General features: G+C 35.4%; 1 protein-coding gene across 7 annotated transcripts in view; it reads right to left on the reverse strand.

The window, feature by feature from the left end:
- Positions 1 to 279: 279 nt before the first annotated feature.
- LOC117329743 (F-BAR and double SH3 domains protein 2-like) overlaps positions 280 to 14,880 on the reverse strand; it is a 101,261-nt gene continuing 86,660 nt past the window's right edge. For 2 of the 7 annotated variants that reach the window (XM_033887851.1, XM_033887850.1), the window contains 5 exons: positions 14,472 to 14,832; positions 13,614 to 13,822; positions 10,971 to 11,088; positions 7,964 to 8,007; positions 280 to 4,940 (listed from right to left, as the gene is read on the reverse strand). In XM_033887851.1, the coding sequence (XP_033743742.1) occupies positions 4,725 to 4,940; positions 7,964 to 8,007; positions 10,971 to 11,088; positions 13,614 to 13,822; positions 14,472 to 14,832 (948 nt within the window). In that variant the 3' untranslated portion in view covers positions 280 to 4,724. Of the gene's footprint in view, positions 4,941 to 6,496; positions 6,515 to 7,963; positions 8,008 to 9,305; positions 9,392 to 10,061; positions 10,090 to 10,970; positions 11,089 to 13,613; positions 13,823 to 14,471; positions 14,833 to 14,880 lie in introns of all 7 variants that reach the window. The other 5 variants (XM_033887855.1, XR_004533258.1, XM_033887853.1 and 2 more) reach the window with 5 other exon arrangements.

Consider the following 14,880-nt stretch of genomic DNA (forward strand, 5'->3'; position numbering starts at 1 on the left):
TATTTAGAAAAGACCCCGAACACCTACAGAAATACGGGCTATGTAGAAAAGACCCCGAATACCTACAGAAATACGCGAATACCTACAGAAATACGGGCTATGTAGAAAAGACCCCGAATACCTACAGAAATACGGGCTATGTAGAAAAGACCCCGAACACCTACAGAAATACGGGCTATGTAGAAAAGACCCCGAATACCTACAGAAATACAGGCTATTTAGTAAAGACCCCGAACACCTACAGAAATACGGGCTATGTAGAAAGACAAACTCAGTTGCTATATTTCTGAATATCACATTTTATTTCATCACAAACAGTGACACAGTTTTATTGTATACAACATTACACCTGACCTCTGACCTCCATGTAGGTGTCAGCTGATTGGTCTGGTGTCGGTGCTACTAGGAATGCTAATTTTGGATACGGTGTCAAGTGTGCCTCGGTTGTCAGAAGAATTCAGAAGAATTTTTGACAAGCAAAAATCCTTAATCAAATTCATGAAAAATTTTCTTCTGAACATTATAAACAAACGTAACCAGTTGTGTAGTTTTGCTGTATCAACAACACAATTTATATTTAACAGAATTTATCAGACATACAATTTATTTTGAACAATTTGAAGACTTTTAAGATGTCAAATTTTATGTTTCAATCTAATTGATTGTGACATGGTTTTTTGTTTTTGTTTTTTTCTTTTCTTTTTTCGATGAAGAGAAAGCAATAAAACTGCTGACTTTTCAACATTATCACCAACATCCTGGCATTTTGACATGAAGACTGATTCAGACAGACATTTCACAACACATCGCCATGACAACACTTAATCTATAAAAGAACTGAACTACTGTGTCTACAATGATCTTTCAAGTTCAGAGACCTCCAAATATTCCTGAGAGAACCCTCATGGTCAGTAGTAAATACAGTGCATAGCTGACCAATCTAAGACACAATGACGACCCAGGTGAGAGGATGATGTCTGTCGCTGTTTCGTTACCAAGGGGAGATAATTCATCATGACAATGAACACGGACAAGTCTACACTAAAAGATCATCAGTCAAATAAAAAGCACCGAACAAAAGGTCATGATAAATTAAATATATTATTTGGCACGTATATGTGGTTGAGAAATAAAGACTGTCTTTCCTGAAGGATTGGGGGAAAGTTGTATTATCCTGAAGTATTTAGTAGATGTGGTTGAGAAATAAAGATAAACACCTTGAAAGATTTTCGTAGAACAAAAATGGCTGCAATAATATCAGATCTTGGGGAAGGTTGGACCATCCTAAATTAGCTCCAATAATGTCAGATCTTGGGGAAGGTTGGACCATCCTAAATTCACTCCAAAAATGTCAGATCTTGGGGAAGGTTTGACCATCCTAAATTTGCTCCAATAATATCAGATCTTGGGGAAGGTTGGACCATCCTAAATTCGCTCCAATAATGTCAGATCTTGGGGAAGGTTGGACCATCCTAAATTCGCTCCAATAATGTCAGATCTTGGGGACGGTTGGACCATCCTAAATTCGCTCCAATAATGTCAGATCTTGGGGAAGGTTGGACCATCCTAAATTCGATCCAATAATGTCAGATCTTGGGGACGGTTGGACCATCCTAAATTCGCTCCAATAATGTCAGATCTTGGGGACGGTTGGACCATCCTAAATTCGCTCCAAAAATGTCAAATCTTGGGGAAGGTTGGACCATGCTAAAATATTTAGCAGAACAGTTCACTCCAATAATGTCAGATCTTGGGGAAGGCGGGACCATACTAAAATATTTAGTAGAACAATTTGCTCAAATAATATCAGATCTTTGGGAAGCTTGCACACTATCCTGAAATACTTTGTAGAATAAGTCGCTTAAAAAATGTCAGATCTTTGGGAAAGATTGACCATCCTAAAGGATTTAGTAGATTTTGGCCATCAGATCACCATGATGAAGTATGAAATCAAATATGCTACATGTTGATTATTGAACCACTCATTTGCATTCCGGCGGCCTGAACAAATGATTTGTTTGAGAAATCAGTTAAGAAAACAAATTATCGAAAAACAATTTACAAAATACCATAAAATGGAAATATCCCGGATATCTTCAATATATCCGTAATATCGATTGTGACTTATAAGGTAGGCAAGTTGAATGAAATGATAGAATAGAAATGATGTTCAAGGGGAGATAACTCTAAGGACACACACTAATGGAGTTGTTTTACCTCCAATACAATCTGTATTACCAACACATCACAGAACTCAGTAAATCTCATTATCATAACTAATACTTGTACACTTCATGCAGTTCAGACACCAGTGGTGTTTTTTTTTATTTCTTTTTAATTCCTCCGTTGAAAATAGAATATAAGAAATTGTGCCAGAAATATAAATCCTGTGAAATGTTTTCAAAACAATAGCAAGTATATTATGTATACTTTGTACCAGTAATTATCAAAGTATGTTTAACCGAAGTTGAAAACCCCTCTGGCAAAATTTGGTTCAAAGCTGCCCCCTCCTCCTTTAAGTTAATTTTCTTCATCAAATCAACATATGATTACTTCAGACAATGTCTTCTGTCTGATGAAAACCCATCAAAACATTTCATTTTTAAAAAAGCTAATTTTTTCTATTAAATCCATCTCGTTTTTTCCCCAGGAAATTTGACTAATTAAGATCGCCAGATAAATAGTATTTCAATTAATTAAAAATTGATTTACTGAGAAACGTGATTGTTGGTACACATATGGAATGGTCAATGTACAGAATATATTAAAACTCTGTAAACAATATTTACAATAAAAATTCACATGTACAATTTCAATTCAAGATCTACAAATAACTACATTACTGTTTAAATATTAAATATTGCATAAAGAGTGCATAAGAATATTAAATAACTCACCTGGAAACAAACAAATTCCCAGACACTCTAATTTTGCACCAGACGTTAACAGCATACAGAAATATGTTTGGACTCTCAGACTACTGAAAATCACCACATACATAAACAAAATGAAACAATATTCATTTCTGAACTGTTTGGCTGATTGATATACAATGATTATCTTCCAAACTCTGTGTTAAATAGAAAACCTCAACTAAATAGGAAATAACATGTAAGATATGCAGAATAGGAATGAGCACTTTTATAATTTTCAGATCTAAAATACCAAAATGTATTAAAAACATTTTCCAGATCATTTATACCACAAGATCTAAAACCTGTTAGCCTGGTTGGTTCCAGTAGTATTGTTATTTAATTCTCTGATTCTAGTAAGTCTTAACCTTACTTATATATGAAATAATAAATATATATATTTTCCTTTCTGTACACTACCAAGTTATCGCCATATAAAAGACAGCCCTGTATTGAAACAAGTGTATCTGAGGACATAGACTTATTCAATGAAGCCTTGCCACTGATATAAGTTAAGGGTACTGCAGAGTTGGTAATATTTGTGGGCAATTTATTTTCGCTATATTCGCGATAATTTAATATAGCGTGAAAATAAATACAGACAGACTGCTTACAAGTCAATGGTACATAAAATTTAATATCTGTGAACTAGTTCCGACTGAGACATCCATGAAATATTTGTCCCACGAAATTTCCGACCGAGACATCCGCAAAGTGTTTGCCCCACAAAATAAAACAACTGTAAGTAACTGATACACCCACACAAACCATGAAAACAAGATTAAATTTACACAAATTGTTACTCATTTCAAAGGACAGGGAGAAGTTGAGTTATTTTACAAAGAAAAACGAAGGTACTTCAAACTACATGTACATGCATGATAAATGCCCTCAGCACTGACTAGAGCTATATGACCTTTGACCCCTGGTACAGAGAATTTAATTTTTTTTTTTTTACATCCTTATTTGGAATCCTTGATCATCAATTACTACAATAATCAAACTGTAATTAATATCTAAACTGGTAGTGACACTAAATCAAGATTTTTTTTCCTCCATATTTCAAAATATGGTGTTTCTTGGCCCCGTGTGATTATCTTTAATCCATTTTCATGCAAATTTCCTTTGAAATTAAATCTCCAAAAAAAAAAAGTTTGTTTAAGTTATTGTTAAACAAATGTGGTTCAAATCATTCCTAAACAGGACACAAATATATTACTGAAGAAAAAAAAGTTAATTATCATACCAAAAAGACAAAGAGGCCAAACATGTTGTTTGAGACTTAAGCTAAACAAGACTGTTAACCCAGGCTGACTGGTACTTATGTACTTACAGATAATTGTTTACTTCAAATAAATGTCATTTTATAAAATGAAATCTCCCCAAAATATCTACATCTTAAGCACATTCCTCTCCACTTCAGATCCTACAGATGGGAAACTAAAACATACATTTCACTTAGTAACACATATTTTGTCTTTGGCTTGACATTGACGGGATCAAATGCAGGTTGTTTGATTACTGACATACATCCATCATTAAAATCTACAAGATTACATCAAGTATAATAGTACTATATTTTTTTAACAATGAAAAAAATGAGGTCATCTGACCTAATATTACCATGAACTTTGACCCCAAATATCACATGTCATGATGCAATCTTCTTCGATTCAATAAATAGTTACACTGTTTTTAAACAATTATCATTGTCACAATATCATGCTGAACACAACGCACAAGAACTTCCAGCCAATCCTGGTCCAGTGTTTAGTAAGCCCCCGGGGGAGGGGCACTACACGGGGTCAGGGGTCATACTATAGACACCTCCCCTTCATCGTCCTCATAGTCCATGTATGTCAGACTGCCACGAACCTGGCGCGAGACACACACCTGTGCAGGCACACGGCCACTAACACGTGCGGAGACTACACCTCTACTGTGGGGCGAGCCGAGACCACCACTGGGGTGGGGAAAGTGACTATTGTGACGGCCCTGGCTCTTGTTCTGTCGTACACGCCTATAATACTGAAAAAAAAACAAAGAATACAAAACTTTCGTCATTAGAATGTAAACATGTTGGTCACCAAAACAAAATTCTGTCTTTCGATAAAACCGAAAACTTCTTCGCATCGGAAGTGTTAAAACCTGAAAATTTACAGAGAGATCCTTCAGAAATCATGAACAGGAATAGATGTTTAATGTTTATGTCTAAAAAAAATAGCAACATACAAAAAAATTCCTTATTCAATCAACAACATTAAATTAATATTCAAAATCCTGAATTCAAACTGTAGTAAATATTTAAGATTTCTGGATAAAGACATTACCATTAATTCACCTTATAGTGCGCACTCGTGTATAGAATAACCACTTATTTTACCAGTTTCAAATCTTCTTTATAAAATTTGTGTCTACAAGCCCTAAGAGTCTGCAATTTTCAAATACAGTTAGAGCAACTTAAGAGGTGGAACAGAGCCCAGCATGCAAGGAAATCAGGTCCTGACAGTATCTAATTTGGTGGTAATAATTACAGGTGCTTCATCCAAAACAGATTTCTATCCCCTCTACATAAACAAAAACAAACGAAAAGCATAACTTTTTTCTATTTTCTTGGGTGTGTATATACAAGCTAAAATAATAGTGTTTTGCATGGAAATCAATTTTTTATGTACATCAAAATAAAATAAAGGCATTTGACAACATTCTATCAACTGATAAAATTATGCAAGGGGGATAATCCATCCTTCTGTTCTACACTTAAATGCCTGGACATTTGGGGACATTCCAATTTGACTTTGGAAATTGATTTCTTCAAATTAGGTTTTCTCTATATTCAACTTTCTCTAAATTCAACTGTGTTTTTCTCTATACTATTCTATATTTTGGAATGCAATTTCTTCTGAATGAAACATTTCCACAAAGAATTTCAATTATGCAAATCCACAGTAACTATGGGAGGTAATTCAGTATTCTTTACTTTGATTGTCACAATCAGTTTTTTATTATGGTACTTCATAAAGGGAAATAATCATGCAAAGAAGACAACTTAAAACACAGCTATATTTACACCGGAAAAAATAATCTACAGTCCACTGTGAAAATGACAGTTTCAATAGGCTGCAATTCTCAGAATTTCTAACACAATATATCTCTGACTCTGTGAACATTTCTGTTAAGTAAATCTCTAAATCAGTTCAGAAATCTTTGAATACAAATTAACGAAAATGAAAATAATTTTTTAACTTCAGAGGCTTTACAAAAGTTTATTTTTGTCATCAGCTCAAAATTCATTTTCGTCATAACCAAATTTGTTTAATCATACTATAAAATGCCAGATGCATTATTGTAAATTGTCATTAAACCTCTGAATTAATATTAGACGGATCATTGGATGAAGAATAAGAAATGTAATTTACAACATTAGCAGGGATTCACCTCGATACTTCTCTCTCTAAACCCTACCGACACCAGTACCAAACCCCTAATAGGGAATCCCTGTCTTCTAAACCCTACCAACACCAGAACCAAACCCCTAATAGGGAATCCCTGTCTAAGAGACCCTATATATAAACCATACCTACCTATTGACTGACAGATGCCTGAGATTGCATGAAAAAACAAGTTAAAACTCATCAACCATTTAATCATAAATCATGTACATCATATCAGAATGTGTGTTGTGGGTTCAGGTCTTCAAAATATCATAAGGAAATGTCTCACGGTCTCCCCAGCAGATTTATAAAATGTTTGAAGTAAATTCCCTATAAATAGCAATATGCAAATTTTGTTTAATAGTGAATTAGGGACCTGGGGAGCGTTTCAGGGGCTGGGCTTGGGTTATCTAAATATAGAAACCAAATGAAATGTTTAACATTTTAAACTTTCGACAATTTGAATCTTGTAACAACAAATGTACAATCACAATCTAATATCTACTGACAACATCTTCTGTCCGTAAGTATACGTAACTTACCATTTCTGCACAACACCTCACACAAAATGAGTTATCTCCCCTTGATGTGAAAGGCACAATTCATATCTTAATGTTTGACATCAGAGCAGTTTAAATCATATTTAGAATATAAAATTTAATTGTTTGTAAATGACTGACATTTTGAGAGTCTCTCCTGATCAACTACTTTTAACATTCAACTGGAGAAAAAGTTGAAGATTATGTAAAATAATTTTTTGTCTATTTTCTGCTTTTGATTGTTATTTAATATGCATTTCACAGCCATTTTAAGCAGGTTGTCTACAGTTCTGACCAAACCAAGGCCATTGGTAATTTTCAAAGATAATTGAAGATATTTTACATAAATTAGTTTTGCAATGCTAGATTGACACTATTCACACGATTCACCCAATTTCTTGAGGTTTATTTCTAACAAAATGTAATTTGTACCAGGGTATTTGAACCTATGAATTCAAGGACCCAAGATTTTAACACTCTAATTGTGGCACATTTCCCCATATTCTTGTCTCTTCTTGTCTCTTTATCAAATTAAAGTGAGTTAAGAATCACAGATATACCCCCGTCGCAGTCAGTATAAAATCTGTTTAGAGGTTCATCGGATATCATATAAGCAAGGTTTTTTTTTTTTTTCAAAAGTGGCCAAGTATCAGTTTCAAGGCACCATAGCCAAATTCAAGGATTTTTTCAAGGCACCATAGCTAAATTCAAGGACTTTTCAAGGCCGCATATCAAAATTCAAGGACTTTTCAAACTGCAGCATGTAATGGGTAACAAACCAGAAAGGAGAATTAATTTTCCTTTTTTTTTCTTTTTTTTGTTTAACATCCTAATAACAGACAGGTTCATTTAAGGACGTGCCTGGTTTTGGAGGTGGAGGAAAGTTGGAGTACCGGGAGAAAACCAAGCAGCCTACGGTCAGTACCTGGCAACTGCCCCAAGTAGGTTTTTGAACTTGCAACCCAGAGGTGGAGGGCTAGTGATAAAGTGTTGGGACACCTTAACCACTCGCCCACCGCGGCCCCGGTCATACAACGGATGTTTGACAGTGAATGTTAGCACAATCTAGACTCAGTACCTGTTCTGTTGTCTTCCGTGGACTACTGCTTGCGGGGGCACCGTCTGTAATATACAAAACAGCTGTTAGATTGTAAAAAAGTTTGTAGTCTCCTCTGCAGGTAAAAAGATGTCAAAGACTGACTGATCTAGTCATGGAATTTCTCTTACAAGTAAACAAGAATTGGTAATCAAATAAAAACAAACAAAAAAAACCCAGAAAAATGCGTTTTCACTTTTAAATATGAGATCAGAAACAATAATTTTTTAACAAATTCAGAAAATGAGTTGTAAGAATCAACTTGATCGTAGATTTTCAATTTTGAATTAATTCAACAAAATATATATAACTGCTGTAAAAACCATGCATATATATATATAAATATTTATGTCAAATGTACAGACAGGCAAAACCAACTATAAACAGGTCTACATACTTTAATATTCATAACATGCACACTATCTTACTTGGGCACCTTTACATTAAACAGGAACGGGAAAATGTTGTTATTCACATTGTAACATCGTAAGGGAATATTTACTAATAGAGCAATGTTTACTTATATTTACTAATAGGGTTTATTTATATTTTTCATATGAAACGAGATATACAAATAAAAACAAACAATTTAATACAATGCACATGTATTGTATGGCCTAAAGGCACATTCAAGCAATAACAAATTGATATTACTTTGGCACCTTAAATTTCACAGATGCTGAAACAATGAAATTACAGCATCTTCTTTTTACATAAACTAGAACAAATTTCACATGTGATTCAAATTATTGCATACCTTTATTTTACATTTTTATCATTTTTGCTTGGCTTATCAAAATAATTTAAAATGATTAATGATCAAATTTGAATTTTTAAAAAAAATAACCATGCTAATATTTTTGAAAGTTATATGGAGTATTATAATGACAGACATCAGCAATGTTAGTAAGCAAACAAGTGACAGAGTTAGTTCCCCTGGTCAGAGGTTTGACAAGAGTTAGTTCCCCTGGTTAACAACTGATAAGAGTTAGTTCCCCTGATTAACAATAAGACTGGCATTGGATAGAATTGCTCTGACTGATGTAGATCTGAAAAGATACGGCTATTAAGATAATATTTCAAATTTCAAATAAATAAATAAAAAATTTTTTTTTTTTAAATCATCAGAATCAGAAAATATTTAAATATTAGTATGCTTAACCTGACACCTCCGTGCAATAACGAATACACAAAGCACCAAATTGTTTAAAATGATTGTGATATTTGATTCGTCCTTATGTTAATATGTGTACTAGGACGTGCTCATTGATCATGAACATGTAAAGCCCAAAGCCGCAGTATTAATATTGAATGACCCGTCTACCTAAACAGTAGATTCAAAAGAGGTGGGATTTACGGCAGAGGGCTTCGATCTTCTGCGATAGTATGAACGATGGGAGCTTTGCTTAGCTGAAAGACAAACAAATATAAAACAGACTTTTCAATGGAGGAGTGAAACACAACAGAAGACAGATACGCTCCAATGGACCCACTTCACAAGTCATCACAGCGAGAGACAATAAGTCATCACATCGAGAGACGACCATATATGTTATAATGATTCAGATTTAACGGGGTAGCAATTTAATTTCATACTGTCATTCAATTTTCACATCTTCGTAATTTTGAAGAAAATGTGGTGCTGGCAATTTTTTTTTTTTTTTTTTTTAATTCTTGCTTCATAGATTTATAATTTATATGGCATATGTGACAAAGGACCAGAACTCTGTATCGCCGCCATTGCTATGAGGGGGTTGAAATGGGTCTGCTGTAGGAAGAGGTGTCACACAGAGCTATAAATAGAAACAGGTTCAGTTTCAACCCTCCAGGATGATGTAATAATCTGATGTCTATTGATTCAGTAACTAGATAAAACACTCTAAGATGTTAAATTTTGCAGTATTTCGGTAAAACTTTAAACTGTTAAAATGTTCAGCCAAAATAATATTACATGGTCAATAAAAAAAATACCAAAACATTTTGGATTATTTCATCATCCAGAATTCATGTGATACAAAACAATGTCAGGTGACATGAGTCGACCAATCAGATAAGGTGTAACATATCACTCTAGGCTTACCTTTGATGAGGAAGTCTTGGTTTGTTGCCTTCACACAACAATAGAGGGTGAATGTGTATTTCACCATCGAAAAAATAATTAACTAAATTCTAGGGCACACAACAACATTCAACAAGACGAGTTAAAACTAAAATCCACAGCAATTCGCAATCACCAAACAGCACTGTTCAAATGACTCAAATAAAAACTGACTAACTACCATTAATATTTTTTTTCGAAGCTAATCCGATAATTTATATCAGCTACTTCAGAAGTAACAGTAATTTTCTATTAGCCGAGTGCAAAATTTCTAGAAAGTTTGATGAATGATTTTAAAGTTTGCAGACTAATTTCTTGTGCAATCCTCATTAAAGCATTGGAAATCTGTTTAAAATCATACACTTGTTTAAAGCCATGCAAGCTAGCTCAGGGTTCAAACCAGAAATTTTCAATTAAAATGTCTGGATATCAAGTTATTATGTATATCCGATATTTTGAATACAGTTAGCATATTTTACAAATGCTGTAAGATTCTCTGAAAATTTGTCACAAAATTGATGAAAATTCATTTAAAATTTCATAAGGTCATATAAATATATATTTTAATGAAACAAAGAGTCCTTTGTATTTGTTCGGAGTTGTCTGAATTTTCAAAATAATGTTTCAGGAAATATGAGTTTCAATTTTGAAGATAGGCAATACAAATTTGTGATGTAAATAAAATTTGCTTTTAAACACGATACTTGAATATATTTGATGAGCTCTGCAGACTTTTAACAAGTTGACACAACACCCAACAGTACGTAGCATACCCAACATGCATTTCAGCCAAACTCCTAGCTGGAAACGAAGCTGGAAATGGGGGCTGGATGATAAGAGATTAACCTGTGGGGGTATGGAGTTGAGGTGAAAGGTCAGATAAATACATACCTGTGCCGTTAGACAAGGGACGAGGGAGGTCCTCGGTCTCGGGTGTGGCCGCAGTAATGGTGACAGGAGGAGGGGGCACAAATTCTGGGGGACCCAATCTATCATCTGGTGAAGGTAACTTCAAAAAGAGCAAAATGTTTATTTTTTATGTTGCTATTGTGGTACTTTATATTCGGTAATTCCATGTAACATTCTGACACTGCAGACCATGTGAAACAGTATAGCTGGGTTATTTTCGCGGGGATGATATTTTTTAGTTACTTGCAATGTCAGGCAAATGCAATCCTTGAAATAAATTACACGTGTTGAACAGTTTGTAATTCAACATCAGGAGCAGCATTCGCTAAAAATAGATATGCTCTTACTCTCAGATCGCAAAGTTTTAATTCGTTAAAGATAAAATTAAAAAGTTTTAAACAAGAGGCCCATGGGGCCTGTATCGCTCACCTGGTTGGATTAGACCAAATGTTGAAATAATGTTCATATTCAAATTGTTTTATTTGTAAAACTCTAACAATGCTATATATGGTTATAGTGTGGGAATCCGAACTGCTTTAAAGATTAATGAAGTCCAGACTCTCTAAGGTCTGAAAGACCTCAAGAATTGTTTATAGAACATGCATTCATCACTTTATGACTAGTAGCGATTTGAAGGAATTACCTCTATTTCACCTATTGGGCCCGCCCCTTTGGCCATTCGGAGGTCAGAGTCACCATTTATGCAAAATCTGTTCCCCTGTTTCTGACCAAATTGGGTTCAAATCCATTCATAACTTGATGACTAGTAGCGATTCAAAGGAATTACCTCTATTTCCCCCAATGGGCCCCTCCCTTTTGGCCCCTTTAGGGTCAGAGCCACCATTTATGCAAAATCTGTTCCCCTTCCCAAAAGGATGTTTCTGACCACATTGGGTTGAAATCCATTCATAACTTTATGACAAGTAGAGATTTAGAGGAATTACCTCTATTTTCCATATTTGGCCCCGCCCCTTTGGCCCCTCAGGGGTCAGAATCACCATTTATGCAAAATCTGTTCCCCTTCCCCCAAGGATGTTTCTGACCACATTGGGTTGAAATCCATTCATAACTTTATGACAAGTAGAGATTTAGAGGAATTACCTCTATTTTCCATATTTGGCCCCGCCCCTTTGGCCCCTCAGGGGTCAGAATCACCATTTATGCAAAATCTGTTCCCCTTCCCCCAAGGATATTTCTGACCAAATTGGGTTCAAATCCCTTCACAACTTTATGACTAGTAGAGATTTAGAGGAATTACCTCTATTTCCTATATTTGGCCCCGCCCCTTTGGCCCCTCGGGGTCAGAATCACCATTTATGCAAAATCTGTTCCCCTTTCCCCAAGGATGTTTCTGACCAAATTGGGTTCAAATCCATTCATAACTTTATGACTAGTAGTGATTTAAAGGAATTACCTCTATTACCCCTATTGGGCCCCGCCCCTTTGGCCCCTCGGGGGTCAGAGCCACCATTTATGCAAAATCTGTTCCCCTTCCCCCAAGGATGTTTCTGACCACATTGGGTTGAAATCCATTCATAACTTTATGACAAGTAGAGATTTAGAGGAATTACCTCTATTTTCCATATTTGGCCCCGCCCCTTTGGCCCCTCAGGGGTCAGAATCACCATTTATGCAAAATCTGTTCCCCTTCCCCCAAGGATATTTCTGACAAAATTTGGTTCAAATCCATTCATAACTTTATGACTAGTAGTGATTTAAAGGAATTACCTTTATTTCCCCTATTGGTCCCCGCCCCTTTTGCCCCTCGGGGGTCAGAGCCACCATTTATGCAAAATCTTTTCCCCTTCCCCCAAGGATGTTTCTGACCAAGTTGGGCTCAAATCCATTCATAACTTTATGACTAGTAGCGATTTAGAGGAATTACCTCTATTTCCCATATTTGGCCCCGCCCCTTTAGCCCCTTTGGGGTCAGAGCAACCATTTATGCAAAATCTGTTCCCCTTCCCCCAAGGATGTTTCTGACCAAATTGGGTTCAAATCCATTCATAACTTCATGACTAGTAGTGATTTAAAGGAATTACCTCTATTTCCCCTATTGGGCCCTGCCCCTTTGGCCCCTTGAGGGTCAGAGCCACCATTTATGCAAAATCTCTTCCTCTTCCCCCAAGGATGTTTCTGACCAAATTGGGTTCAAATCCATTCACAACTTTATGACTAGTAGAGATTTAGAGGAATTACCTCTATTTCCCATATTTGGCCCCGCCCCTTTGGCCCCTGGGGGGTCAGAATCACCATTTATGCAAAATCTGTTCCCTTTCTGCCAAGGATGTTTCTGGCCAAATTTGGTCAAAATCCAATAAGAACTTTATGACTAGTAGCGATTTGAAGCAAATGTTGACGGACGGACGGACGGACGGACGACGGACGCTGCGCCATGGCATAAGCTCACCGGACCTTCGGTCCAGGTGAGCTAATAAAAAACAAGAAATTTTTAATCCATGAAAAATAAGAAACTTAATACTGACATTATGGTGCAAAAATCAAATTCAATAACTGAACACAAAATGTATCTAAACTTAGAGCTTCTCACTGGATTTTACAATATAATTTACTTGTGACTAGATATGACCAAATATGGTCTGACAGATTGGTTACCATGCCTACCATGTTCAGTCCACCTGAACTTGTGTCGATTTCTTCTACAACCAGGGACGGAAATACCCCGACTTTGCCATTGATCTCCCCTTCCCAGAAACCATCATCCACACCATTTTCATCTTTGCGTATAATATTTATCAGTGTTCCTTCGGTAAATGACAATTCTTCGTCTGTCATGGCTTCATAATCGTACAAGGCCCTGGCCCAGATTCCCTCTGTTACAAAAGATAAACAGGCACGATGAAGCTAATCATTTAACAATTTACACAGGTTTAATACTCAATAGGAATCATTTTAATAGATATTAATATTAATTGTTCATTTCATTTTGTCAGGATCTAATATGAATTTTTATATTAATTCAACATCTAGTTCACAAACTTTACTATCTAAAGGTCTTGCATCGACAGAAATAATCATATCAATTGATATTAATGAGTATTGATCATCTTGATTGTAAGGATATAATATGAATTTTTATGTTTATATTCAGGTCTTGCATCGACAGAAATAATCTTTTCAGAAATATGTCAGACAGTTGAGCATCATTGCTCTGATTGGATTTATAAAATACTGTAAATGTACATATTTCAGTGGTAATTTTATTTTAGCAGTTATCTTATTTCAATGCTTTTCGCTCTTGAAGAATTGCACTACTCACAATTACGCTAATTAAATGTTCGCTATTTTCCCACAGAGAATATGATAACACACTAATTCTTCATTGCCCTGATTTGTTCTAATTTGGAATTATGCGAAAATTTGATTACGCAAAAAATCATTTATGCATTTACAGTAATTCTTTTGAGGAAAAGGCATATCTGAATAATCTAATATTCAAGGTAAGTCAAACCAACGTCGTACCTTCTGGAGCCACAGGTAATTTATCAGGAGACATCTTATTAGTTGTCATCTGTACCTCGATGTCACCCGAGGAATATGATGTCACTTCCTGTGTGGCATCATTGGTCGAGACTGGTGACTGTAGATCAAATGTCGGGACCGGATGTATCTCGACACCCTCTGTAGTTTCCGCTTGGATTGGGTTGTCAGCGTGATCTGACTGGTCCATACCGCCATTCTCCAGAACCTCTACATAATTCTGTGGAATGTATCCTATCTTTCCATCAGAGTTACGCGCCCTTACCCAACCGTCTCCATCTCCGTCAGATATTATTTCTAAAATGTCATTTTCTGTCAAGTTTAACTCGTCTGCATTACTAGCCTGAAATTTGAAAATAATTTTAAAACCTACATTTTGTAATATCTGTGA

This window comes from Pecten maximus, chromosome 6, assembly GCF_902652985.1.
Source record: "Pecten maximus chromosome 6, xPecMax1.1, whole genome shotgun sequence".
NCBI lineage: Eukaryota > Metazoa > Mollusca > Bivalvia > Pectinida > Pectinidae > Pecten > Pecten maximus.